The sequence below is a fragment of the Dipodomys merriami genome, unplaced genomic scaffold (assembly GCF_024711535.1).
Source record: "Dipodomys merriami isolate MVZ:Mamm:240054 unplaced genomic scaffold, mDipMer1.0.p SCAF_332, whole genome shotgun sequence".
Taxonomy (NCBI): Eukaryota; Metazoa; Chordata; class Mammalia; order Rodentia; family Heteromyidae; genus Dipodomys; species Dipodomys merriami.
The window spans coordinates 878,493-890,976 of NW_027204849.1; the positions used below are offsets into that span (position 1 = coordinate 878,493).

At 39.7% G+C, this 12,484-nt stretch overlaps 1 protein-coding gene across 2 annotated transcripts in view; it reads left to right on the plus strand.

Moving 5' to 3' along the window:
- Positions 1–12,484, plus strand: part of LOC138803080 (membrane-associated guanylate kinase, WW and PDZ domain-containing protein 3) — a 154,666-nt gene that overhangs the window by 79,744 nt on the left and 62,438 nt on the right. For both annotated transcript variants that reach the window (XM_069986907.1, XM_069986908.1), the window contains exon 3: positions 9,607–9,726. In XM_069986907.1, coding sequence (XP_069843008.1) covers positions 9,607–9,726 — 120 coding nt within the window. The remainder of the gene's footprint in view (positions 1–9,606; positions 9,727–12,484) is intronic.

The following is a 12,484-nucleotide window of genomic DNA, read 5'->3' on the forward strand; positions in this document are numbered from 1 at the left end:
GGAAAGTTCCCAGGATTATCTTAGTAGTTTGTCTGTGACCTTCGTACTTCGTATTTGTTTGAAGTACAGTAGCTCATGCATGTGATAATAGCTGTTTGGGATGCAGAGATCGGGAGGTTAGTGGCTAAGGGCAGCCAGGTAAAAAGTTTGAGATCCCATTCCGTCCAATTCTGGGTACTCATGAGTCTGAGATCTAGAGGCATGGCTCTAGAACGGGGTGGGGTAGAGGAGGGAGATCCAGTCAAGTTCAAACCCTAGTACTTGGGGTAAGGGGCAGGGAGCTGGGTGCAGTTGAGATCTGTCATATAAGCTACACAGGAAACAAATATAAGTCACTGCCAGGCTAATGGGGGCAAATAGCATGACCCTGTTCTAAAAATAATGAAAGCAAAGCGGACTGGGAAGTGGCTCAAGTGGTAGAGTACCTATTTAACTTCAAACCCCAGTATTTACCCGCCCCCCTCCAAAAAAAAGTCTGAGAGCAGTCTGATTTTCATTTCAGAGGTAAAGTTGTTCTTCCTTTGTTAAAACAGAGTAACAAAAAGAAAGCTGTGCTTCCTAAGACCTATCTCCTTACTGTCTGCTGCCTCCATCACGTGGGTCTTTTAAGTTACTTTATTGTCCCAGTTTTGTAGTTTCTCCTCAGTGTGAAGTTTTGTCCTAGAGAAGAGCTACAGTTTATATATAGTTTTTGTTCATAGGGTCCACGCAGCTGTACCTCTTCAGATCTTAAGAGCTCCACTTAGCTGTCTGACAAACCCAAATGCTTTAAACTGCTCTGAACCTAGAAGCAGTTAGCACACTGAATGGCCACGTCTGGTCTCTTAGCGTTCTTTACTGAAAGATTGCAACTCTAGAATGCAGTGGTGTTCTGTCATCCTAGCTCTCCGGGAGGCTCAGATCAGGAGGACTGCAGTTCCAAGCCAACCTAAGCAGAAAAGTCTGTGAGCCTCCATTTCAATGGAAGTGTGGTATGCTAGCATGTATCTGTCATCCCAGTTACAGTGGGAATCAGACAGCAGCTGGATTGCAGCACAGGGGCCTGGGAATAAGTGAGACCTATCGCAAAAATAACCAGTACAAAAAAAGGCTAGATGCATGGCTTAGCGGGAGAGTACTTGCCTAGCAAGTGAGTTCAAACATCAGTACCACTTCTGCCTGCAAAAAAAAAAATTCTAAGTCTACTTGGGCAATAAAACCTGATTCCCAAGGCTGGGAATGTGGCTCAGTGGTAGAGTGCTTGCCTCGCATGCATGAGGCCCTGGGTTCAATTCCTCAGCACCACATAAGCAAAAAAAGCCATAAGTGGTGCTGTGGCTCAAGTGGTAGAGCACTAGCCTTTAGCCGAAGAGCTGAGGTACAGTGCCCAGGCCTAGAGTTCAAGAAAAAAAAAACAACAAGAAAAAAAAAAAAACCTGATTTGAGGTCTGAGACAAGAAAGTGTAAATGAGGTTAGAATACCTAGTTACATATCAGAAGTACTTTATCAGCCACCTAGTAGAGACTTACTGACCAAAATATGAGGATTTTTTGAACAAGAAAATAGAGAGAGGAGCAGCAGACAGGTCTTTTTATTCTTTGATACCAGACTTCAGTAGAATAGGACTAGGATTTCTGAGAAAAGAGGAAAGGAGACTGTGTTTTCTTCAACTTTCTGCCTGAAGGAATTTTCTGCAGGGAAGGCAGCCCAGGCAGAGTGCAGCAGACACTGAGTTGTGAGAACAGAAATCTGAGTTTAGAAGTCTAAAGTATCTGGAATTTATATGTGGAGAGACCTGTGAAAGAAAAAGCTCAAGTGATAAGCAGGGAGCACAGTAAGCTGAGAATGTGTAGGACAGGCCCACAGGCCAGACAAGAAGAGCTGAGGGTATTTCCCAGAGCTCACACAGGGCCAGAAGATGTTTGAGTTCTGACCAGTCTGATCAGGGAGTCCCACCAGCGTCCTACCTTACTACCAGGGCTAAAGTAGTGGATGAAAACTTGTAGGCCCATTTTAATGAAGTTAATTTTAAAACCCTCAAAGAATTGAATGGGTATAAATAGCATTTAACCTGACACACATAGAGAGACAGAACAAAATGGAGACAGTGTATTTCACAGTATCCAACATTTAATAAAAAAGTTACTAGACATGTAGCTGGCACCAGAGGATTACAGTTCAGACCTACTCAAGCAGAAGAGTTGTTTTTTATTTTGAGAGTCTATCTCCAAATGTAACTACTAAAAATCCAGGTTGGAGGCATGGCTCAAGATATAGAATAAGAGGGTATATAAGTAAGTCCAACCCTCAGTACTGGAAATCAAAATTACTAGACATGCAGCACATAGGAAAGTGAGACCATACAGCTTTTCAAGTGAAAAAAATACAGCTTTTCAAGTGAAAAAATTCTGTGATAGAAAAAAAATAATTAGAAATGACACATGATATGGCATTACCATACCAAGCATTTTAGTGCTATTATAAATATGTTCAAGGATTTAAATCAAAGAGAATATACAAAAAAAGTAAATGGAGCATAACATTCATAGGATATACTTTAAAAAAAGATTAGAAACGTCAGAAGAAGAGATCACTGAATGTGAATACATAGAAACTAATCAAACAAGCTACCAAAATGGGGGAGGGCCTAGCAAGAGCCAGAAGGAACTCATGTATAATCATCATAAACAACTAAAAATTGGGCACGATATAAGTAACATCTGTTTCTAGATAGTTGAAATTTAGAACAGAACTATACTCTATAGGTGAGCTATGGCACCCTATCAAGCCAAAGTAAGAAAGCAGAAAAAATACTTGGAGAGGTGGGGGCTAAAATTGTTCTAAATTTCATGGAGACAGTAAACATGCAAATCTAAGAAGTTCAACAAACCATAAGCAGAAGAAAAAAAAACTACACCAAGACACAACATAACCTAATATTCTGACAGCCGGTAATTAAGCAAAGAAGGTGAAAGGCAGATAGAAGGTGCATTACATGCCAGGAAGCAGAGGATTCCTAGAGACTCCTCCACTGCAGCCGTACGAATCTGTCAAGGGCCATCCTTGACATTTAAGTGGAAAAGATGATGATCCTAGATGCCTGTGTACACCAGAGAAGTGAAGACAGAGCACAGGGAAGGGATTTTTCAACTGCAAAATTACTACATAAAATATTATTGGAAATTCTTTAAATATAAGGGAAATGAAAGCTGTGCAACAGAAGGGTAAGGAAAATAGGCAACCTTATAATCATAATTATTTATGTTAGTAATTAGCTTAACGTTAAGCAGAAATCAGTAAGGTAAAAAGAAAACATGAGCAGTCCTTTGAGTCAGCATGTTTTGGAACATGCCCCCAAGAACAGCTGACTACACATTATTTCCTAGTATACATGAAGCCTCTTCCTATTTTTTGGACAGTATGCTTATTGAGAAAACACAGCAAGTGTCAGAATATTACATCTTATAAGTTATCTGACTAGAATTACAGAATAATTTGCAAATAACATCTGGAAAATCTCTAAGTACTTATAAATTAAATGGCACATTTCTAGGCAACTTTTGTTTAGAAATTTTAAATTAACCAGGGAAATTACAAAAGACCATATATTAGAATACCTCAAGACCTATCAAACATTATTTAGGGTAATTGCTAGAATACTACTGAGACTTGCTGGATATATAAAAACCAGTAATATTAGACCAAATTTTTTATGAACCTGAACTTAAGAATATTTTGGAAAAATCAATATATAGCAGTATATAAAAGGATAATCCATTATAACTAGGTGGGGTTTGCCTAGGGATGTAAGGTTGGTTTGTCATCAGAAAATTCATAGTATCACAGACTGCAGAAGCAAAACCATTGTCTTCTTAATATATGCAGAAATTCATAAAATATTCAACACTCATTCATGATAGCCTCTCTTGTTTATTTCTTCTCGGTCCTCTTGGTCCACTTTTGTCTCCTGACAGTGTTACTGGACATCTCTCCCCAGCCCTTGGGCAGTGTGAAGCTTGGCCTGTAGAGGTCGCAGTGGACACTGGAGAAAGAAAAGCTTCTTTTCTCCGGTCCAGCATGTCTGTTCCTTTGTGCTACTGTTGCAGAAATACACCCAGCACGTGTCAGAACACCCTAGTGGTCTGCTCCATTGGGGTTCACTGATGCCCTGGAGAGAGCAGGAGGCTCCCCGAGCCCCACCAGCATACCCACTGACTTCCTAGTAGTTTCCTGGCAGATTCTGTGAACCCACTTAAGAATGCTATTTTTTAGAGTTGTCTTTTAGTCTTACTTTTAGAAATGTTTCAGTCTCACTTAAGTCCCTGTAAATAGCAGTTCTTCACATTAAAACTTCCTTGTTCAAGTTACCATGAGATTTCTCTCTTCTATCTGGATTCCAACTGACACAGAATTGTACTGATAGTTGTTCTGGGAAGACACTGCCAGAATGGGTTTAAGTTGGCTTTAGTTGTGTTCTTTGTCTTGAGCCTAGTGCTGAGTTCCTTACAATGGAAAGTAGCGTGCTTGTAACTCATGAAAAGCTACATTATCACAGAGTAGCCAAGGTAGCATCTGTGGTTGAAAGTGAAGCATCACATGAATTGAGGGCCTTTAGAACCCGAGTGGCCTCTGTCACTGTCTATTTTGGCAGTTAGTGCTGTGCACACTGCGTGGGTGCTTCTCCCGAGGGCATCCCCTACTCCCAGGGGGACATGGCAGGTCCTGACTAATGGCTTAGTGTTATTTGAGCTAATACGGTTTACTAGCTCATGAGATCTACCAGATGCAGGTATGTTGTAACAGAGAACCTTTAAAAAGGGGGATAGGTATTTATTTATTATTACCATTTTGCCCATACTGGGGCTTGAATTCAGGGCCTGGGCCTTGTCCCTGAGTTTCTTTTGCTCAAGGCTCGTACCCTACCACTTGAGCCACAGCACCACTTCTGGTGTTTTGGGGTAATTTATTGGAGATAATTGTATCACAGACTTTCTTGGCCAGACTGGCTTCAAACCATGATCCTCAGATCTCAGCCTCCAAGTATTTAGGATGACTTGGCACCCAGCTAAAAGGGAGTTGTTAACACAAATGCAAAAAGTCATTAAAAAATTGAAAGATAGTGAAAAGCATTTGAACTTCTCATTCCTAAATCAAAAATTTTAAACATTAGTTGCATTGACTGCTGGTGTTGGATCTTTGGTAGGGGCAGTGTTTGAGACAGAATGTTAAGACTATGTCCAAAATCCTCTTCACATTGGATGTTAAGTTGTAGGTTGTTTCATTTAGCCTTACTTTCTTTTATCATGATTATGAAAATATGTTGCTTTTTTTGGTTTTTGTTTTGCTCTGAAATTAGTATTACTTTCACTTCACCTTTTAGATTAGTTTGTGGTTTTAGATTGGAGTATTGGACATTATTTCTCTCTCTTCTCTCTGCATTTCTTCAGCTGCAGTATTTACAAGGCACTGAACCACAGGGTAGAAAATCACGTGGTAGAAAATGCAGGGAATGTTACTGGATAGGATTTGAATACCCTGACATTCCAATATCCCTCCAAGGTTGACAACATTACAGAGTTATGTTGAAACTGCTCATCCAAGGCCATATTTAGCCTTCTATAACTTGTTGTTTTTGTTTGTTTGTTTGTTTGTTTGTTTGTTTTTGGGTCCCGTCGTGGGGCCTGAACTCTGGGCCTGGGCGCTGTTCCTCAGCTCTTCAGCTCAAGGCTAGCGCTCTACCACTTGAGCCATAGCGCCATTTCCAGCTTTTTTCTTTTTGCTTATGTGGTGCTGGGGAATCGAACCCAGGGCCTCAGCCATGCAAGGCAAGTGCTCTACCACTGAGCCACCTTCCCAGCCCTATAACTTGTTATTTTTTTGAGACACAACTCACAGGATTTGTGTAAAGTATAACATGTATACAATTGTATTGATGTTGCCGTGGGAAAGACCTGCTCTTGCCAGATAGAGCTGTGCACACACATAAAGGAGCAGCTGCTTTAAGACGGAGTAGACTGCTGCCTCTGCTCTCTCTCTGGAAATAGCCGCTGCTGCTGCAGTTGATTCCACTTCTCTTTGTTGCCTGATTTTGCTTTCAGTGGCTAAACTGGTAACGGCATTACGTCAAATGGTTCAGATTTGATTCTCATAATGAAATTGCAGTATGCTTTTCTTCATTTTCCCTATTGATTTTTTTTTACAGTGCTACATTTGTAGTAATAGCCTTGCACTCTTGCTCAGCTAGATTACTTACTCATGGCTGGCCATTGGTAATAATCCCAGACCAAACCAGGTCCTCCTACCCTTATATGGTCAGTATGACATGTAATATGGCTCCGCTTAACTTAGGCTTTACACAGTCATTATCTTTTTTTGTATCACTTGGGTGATATCTTAACTTTGCTGTATGACAGACCACCTTAAAGCTAGGTGGCTTCCATCATGTCTCATTTCTCCTGAGTCATGAGTCAGCAGGGATCTGCTGGGGATTGAGGGGCCAAGATGGCCTCACTCCTGTGTCAGGCCCTTTGTGCAGCTCTGGTTATTCAGTAGTCTAACTGGACCTCCTTGCATGGTAGTGGGGACATTTCAGGAGGGTGAAGATGGGAGTATAGACTTCTAAATTTGCACAGCGTCATGTTCTTCAAAAAACTAATCAAAGCAAGTCATGTAGTTCATTCTTACAGCTCCCAACTTTTTTTTTTTTTTTGTCGGTCATGGGGCTTGAACTCTGGGCTTGGGTGCTGTCCCTCAGCTCTTCAGCTCAAGGCGAGTGCTATACTGCTTGAGCCACAGTACCACGTCCAGTTTTTTAGTGGTTTATTGGAGATAAGAGTCTCATGGAGTTTCATGCCCGGGCTGGTTTTGAACAGTGATCCTCAGCTTCCTGAGTAGCTAGGATTACAGGCATGAGGCCCCCAACTCTTAATGAGACAAGGTATGAAAGAAATATTGTGCTCTGTTTTTCCATATATCACAGATAATTAAAATTTTATCCATTGAGTTTAGTTCCTAAAATTCATTCTTATTTAATATGAAAACTAAAAGCTGTTCATTTAGAGACTCCTAACAATCACTTAATATATGAGATACATAAACAACTTGAAAATTTAAAAATGTAACGTTAAAGAAGTTATATTCTCCAGCTTCTTTACCCTCTAATATCGAACCGATTAAAAAATACTGTAGAAGCCAGGCACCGGTGGCTCATGCCTGTAATCCTAGCTACTCAGGAGGCTGAGATCTAAGGATCACGGTTCAAAGCTAGCCTGGGCAGGAAAGTCCGTGAGACTCTTTATCTCCAACTAGAAAACCGGAAGTGGCGCTGTGGCTCAAGCGGTAGAGCCCTCGCCTTGAGCTGAAGAGCTCAGAGACAGCACCCAAGCCCAGAATTCAAGCCCCACGACAGACCGAAAAAAAATACTGTAGAAAAGTGTGGAGTTAAAAATACAGAGGGAAATTTAGTACAATCTGCATAATGTTGACTTAGCTATTATTTTCTCAAACCATTATATATGTGTTATCACTAATCTTTGTGGATTTTTTACATTATGGAATATTAAAAGTAGGAACTAGCTGGGCATCAGTGGCTCATGCCTGTAATCCTAGCTACTCAGGAGGCTGAGATCTGAAGATCTTTGGTTTGAAGCCAGCCCAGGCAGTAAAGTCTTATGAGACTCTTATCCCCAGTAAATTACTCAGAAAAGGTCAGAAGTGGCCCTGTGGCTCAAATGGTGGAATGATAGCCTTGAGCAAAAGAAGCTCAGAGACAACACCCAGGCCCCAGGACCAGCCAAAAAAAAAATAAAAAAAGCAAATACGAGTTTCTGGTGAATACATTTGTAATAACATAATACTGTTGAGTTGGTTTAAATTTATATGTTCACTTATCCGTCAGTTACAATCATTGCAATGCACTCAACTTAGGGCTGGGTCACATAGACACAGTTCCTGCCTGTCACCACACCCTAGGTGGGGTCAGGAAGGTTCTAGGAAGCAACTCTGTGAGCCAAGACTTGAGAGGTGAGCTACAGAGGGGAAGGAGTATGAGTCCTGTAGTGAGAGGGGGAAGGACTTGCGTGTTGGAAGTGAGTACAACGGGAGTGTGAGAGGAACTGAATAAAAGTCTCTGATAGGTTGAGTGGAAAGAGGTGAGGTAGCTGGCCACTGCAGGTCTTCTTGCAGCGTCTGGATTCCTGGGATGCCCTAGAGGGGCTGAGAGAGGATTTGTTGTTGTTTTTACTCAGATTATTTCAGGAAAGTCACCAGCTATAGTGTGGTGAGATGTGTAGCCAGGGAAAGCAAGGATTAAACTAGAGATCCAACATCATGGGCCACAGATGTCAGTTAGGTGGTTGTGGGAAAAAAGAGGAGCATCCAGAAGTATTTAAGAGGAGAAAGCAATTGGCTTTGGTTACTGGATATAGAACAGAGGGAGGCACTGAGGTGACAGACTTTCAGATGAGGATCTAAGCGGAGGACAGTTTTGGTCTTGTGCATCTCAGACTAAAGTCCTGTGATCTCCTTTTGTACTGCAAAGGATTTGAAATGACATGTCAAATTTCAATTCATAAAAGTGATTGAGGACTGGGAAGGTGGCTCGGTAGAGTGCTTGCCTAGCTAGCACTCATGAAGCCCTGGGTTTGATTCCTCAGTACTGAATAAACAGAAAAAGCCAGAAGTGGCGCTGTGGCTCAAGTGGTTGAATGCTAGCCTTGAGAAAAAGAAGCTCAGGCTAATGCCCAGTCCCTGAGTTTAAGCCCCAGGACTGGCCAAAGAAAGAAAGAAAGTGACTGAGTTTCATTTAGGACAATCCAGTCAAATGTAGCAGTGCTGCCACAATCTGAGTTGTATGTTGAATCTGAAACAAAGATTTTACTTTAGCATGAGTTCCATTTTAGTATAGAAATGTATGTGTCTACAGTAGTGTCTGTAAAAGTTTACTTACCTCTAAGTTGTTGGAAATTACTTGAAGAGAATAATGATGAAGCAGTATGTGAATGCCTATCTTAATTCTTTTTAGTCTAAAATAACATCATAGTCAATGTTTGTTCACATGTTAAAGCTTACTGAAAGAATTTATAGACATTGTTTCTCTCTCTTTTATAATCTTTGATAACTCTAGTAAAGAGAAAGTTGTTTTTACTTTTGCTAGGAAAGGAAAAAGTGTATGCAGAATAATTATTTGAACACTACATTGTAAGCCATATTTATCTTTAGTTTTTATTCATTAACCATATATTCTAATGTAGTTGGAGTAGAGAATAATGCCTGTTATTTATTTCTTCTTGCTGTTAAGTAATGATAATGGATGTTTTAAAAGAATCAATTAAGCCTTTTTGGCACTGAAATTATCTTAGGGTTCTTATAGTTTTAAATTTCATGGCTGGTTTATTAAGGTGCATTTACTCATTCTACATTGATAGTACTACTTTCACTGAATAATATATTAAAATTAGTATAATATTAACCTTCTAATTCTCGTTCCAGAAATTAGGATGTAGTTAGTTAGCTGGCTCTCCAGTGTGTTCTCCATAAACCTGAGTTTTCTATTATTTTGGATCTTTTGTAATTTAAAAAGCATTTTAAAATGTGTACATATTTTTCTTTCTTCTTTTTTTCCATAGGCACTACAAGGGCCCCCAGGGATGGGGAAGTCCCAGGGGTGGACTATAATTTCATTTCTGTTGACCAGTTCAAAGCACTGGAGGAGAGTGGCGCATTGTTAGAGAGTGGAACGTATGATGGTATGTCCCCAAATGACCACCCATGTGACTGCAGTTATTTCAGAGAGAATTCAAACAGTAAAATACCATTTTAAAACGTTCTTAGAAAACTGTTCTTTTCTAGAGCATTTCTTATTTTAAATCAAAACTGGCTAGTTTATGTATTTCATAGTAATGTCCATTATCTGAACTCAGCAAGTTTTTGTGAATAACTTTTCTGTTTATGATTGAGAACCCCGAATCTTTATACAGTAAAAAACAAAAACAAAAATCCCTGTATGTAGTTTGAATCTCTTGGAGAAAACAAAACTATACATAGGGGGCAGCAAAAACAGGATAATTGGTTTTCTTTTTGTATCTGTTTACCCCCTTGATTCAGGAAAATAAAAATTCAAGATCATATTTCAACTTTTAAATGATCCTTGTTAGCAATTTTTCTCACCTACCATGGTTTTAACTGGCAAGCCTGTCCATTTCCACAGGGCCATACCCTTCCCCACCATGGCTTTGTCAGGCTGTTACAGTTGCCTGTCCTCCAAACTCTGTGGTGGTGGGGGACCATGTTTCTCTTACTCTGTAATCCTCAGTTCCTAAAGACAATGCTTAATGAATATCTGGCCTTGAATAAGCTATATCCACACATGCATTTGCATTCTAGCCAGTAATTCCCCATAATTTCTCTCCAGCAGCAGCACCATCATTTACTTCCTCTTTCCTCCTGTTCCTCATCAGTCAGTTATCAGAGCGCAACATCCCTTTATTTGCAGAGACATCCATAGTGCCCTGCTATTCACTCCAGCCATCTCATAGCGGGACCCTGACTGAGTCTGGACTCTTGCCATGAATGTCTCTGCTTAGCTCTTCCTTTCTGAGTCTACCCTGCCCTTCAGTACCACGTCAATCTCCCTCAGGAACAGCTCTGATCACATCTCCTGGTCAGAGCATTCAGTCAAGCCCTTGGTCTTCTAAGTTTAACTTAGCTTCTCTTTCTGGGCTTAGCACCCATCCTTCATTTATTCATTTATTCATGTGATACTGTTTTATTCTGCAACCCTTTGTTGAAGACCTGTTTTGTGTATGAGGTAGGGACACTGACCGAGGTGCTGCTTCCCTAATGAATCCTGTGTCTTAGGTGGGGAAGGCAGTCACACAACAATTAGGTGGAGAGGATAAGACAAAGTGAAGCAAAGATTTGAAGAAAATAAAAGGAATATCTTGTTTAGATAAGATAGCTAGTGAAGATTTCCCAGAAAAACGTGTAGCTACCTACTTGTTTTCACTTTTATGCAAGTAGCCTCCTTTTTATACTTAACCGCTCTGAAGTGTTTAATGTGTATGGCTTCTTTATGTGTGTGCTCACAAAATGTGTGTTGTGTCTTGTGTGCATATTTATTATATACATCTGAACTATGTTCTGTGTCATTCAGTTTTTTTCATTTATTACTGTAAATTTTAGATTCCTCTGGGGTACTGTACTATGTATGCAATCATACTACATATGATTCCGAGCTGTAGTCTGCAGTATGAAGGCATTGTGTGACAGTCCTCATCTCTACTAATTAAGCTGCACTGAGTATTTTTGCATAATTTCAAAAGAGCAAAAATGCATTATCTTGTCCATGTAATTGTAACCCCTCTGTACAGTATTTTTACAATAAAAAAAAATTTTTAAAGAGCAGAATTGTTTAGTTGAGCACAATATCTGCGTACTAGTCAGATGAGTGGAATGCGCTGCAGTCTTCTCCCTACCCCAGCAACACACAGGCCTTACTAATGGCTTCTCAGCCTCAACACTTGGCATATCCAATTTCATCGTTTTGCCAACCTAATGGTTGTAGAAATGGTATCTAATTTTAATTTTAGTGTCTCTGGTAGTCAGAGAATTTGAACATCTAGTCATGTCTTTAGAACTTATGCAAATTATACATTTGTTTGTTTTCTCCTTTTGAAACCTAGATCTCAATCAGTGTCTGATATAAGGAGGTTGATTAATCTCTTACCTGGGATAGACTTTTTTGTCTCATTCTGTCACCTGTTAACCTTATCCCATATTTCTTCATGAAATGTAATTCCTTATTTATTTATCATGTTTATCCCTACAGTGACTCTGGATAGCATTTTTCCATTTCAAGGAAAGTTAAACCTCTTAGAATTAGATAGTAATAACTCAGCATTCACAGCCAAGTATGTTCCCTAGGGATACCATGAGTATCCTTAGATGGATGGACTTTCCATTCTTCGTGGAAAATAAGATTCCTTGATCATATATATAGGTTTTTTTATATATCAATTTTAACACTTTTTCTTAATATCTATGCTTTGAAAGTTTTATTTATACATTCTCCTGCTTTTGAGTCATAAGGATTTTGCCTACATTTTCTTTCATGAAACATGAGGACTTGTTTTATGACAGAGTGGCCTCTTACTGTGTGCTCTATGCTTGGCTCAGAGGAAATGCAATGTAAACAATTAGGCATCATTCTCCTCATCAGATTGGCAAAAATACAGAAGTTTGATAATTGCAAGAAATAGAACCTCCCATACATTTCAGGCAAAGATTTTATAAAATGATACATTACCTTCCCTAGAGAATTCATTGCTTGTATTCTTGTGTCAGCCAGCACCAGAGTAACCATTATAGCACTGTTTGAAATGGAAACAACTCTCTTTTAGTAAGAGAATGGATACAAGACACCTTAATTTGTATTTCATAAAAATGGTCTATTATGGACCAATGTGTAGTACACATCTGCAATCCCATTAGTCTGTAGGTGGAGAC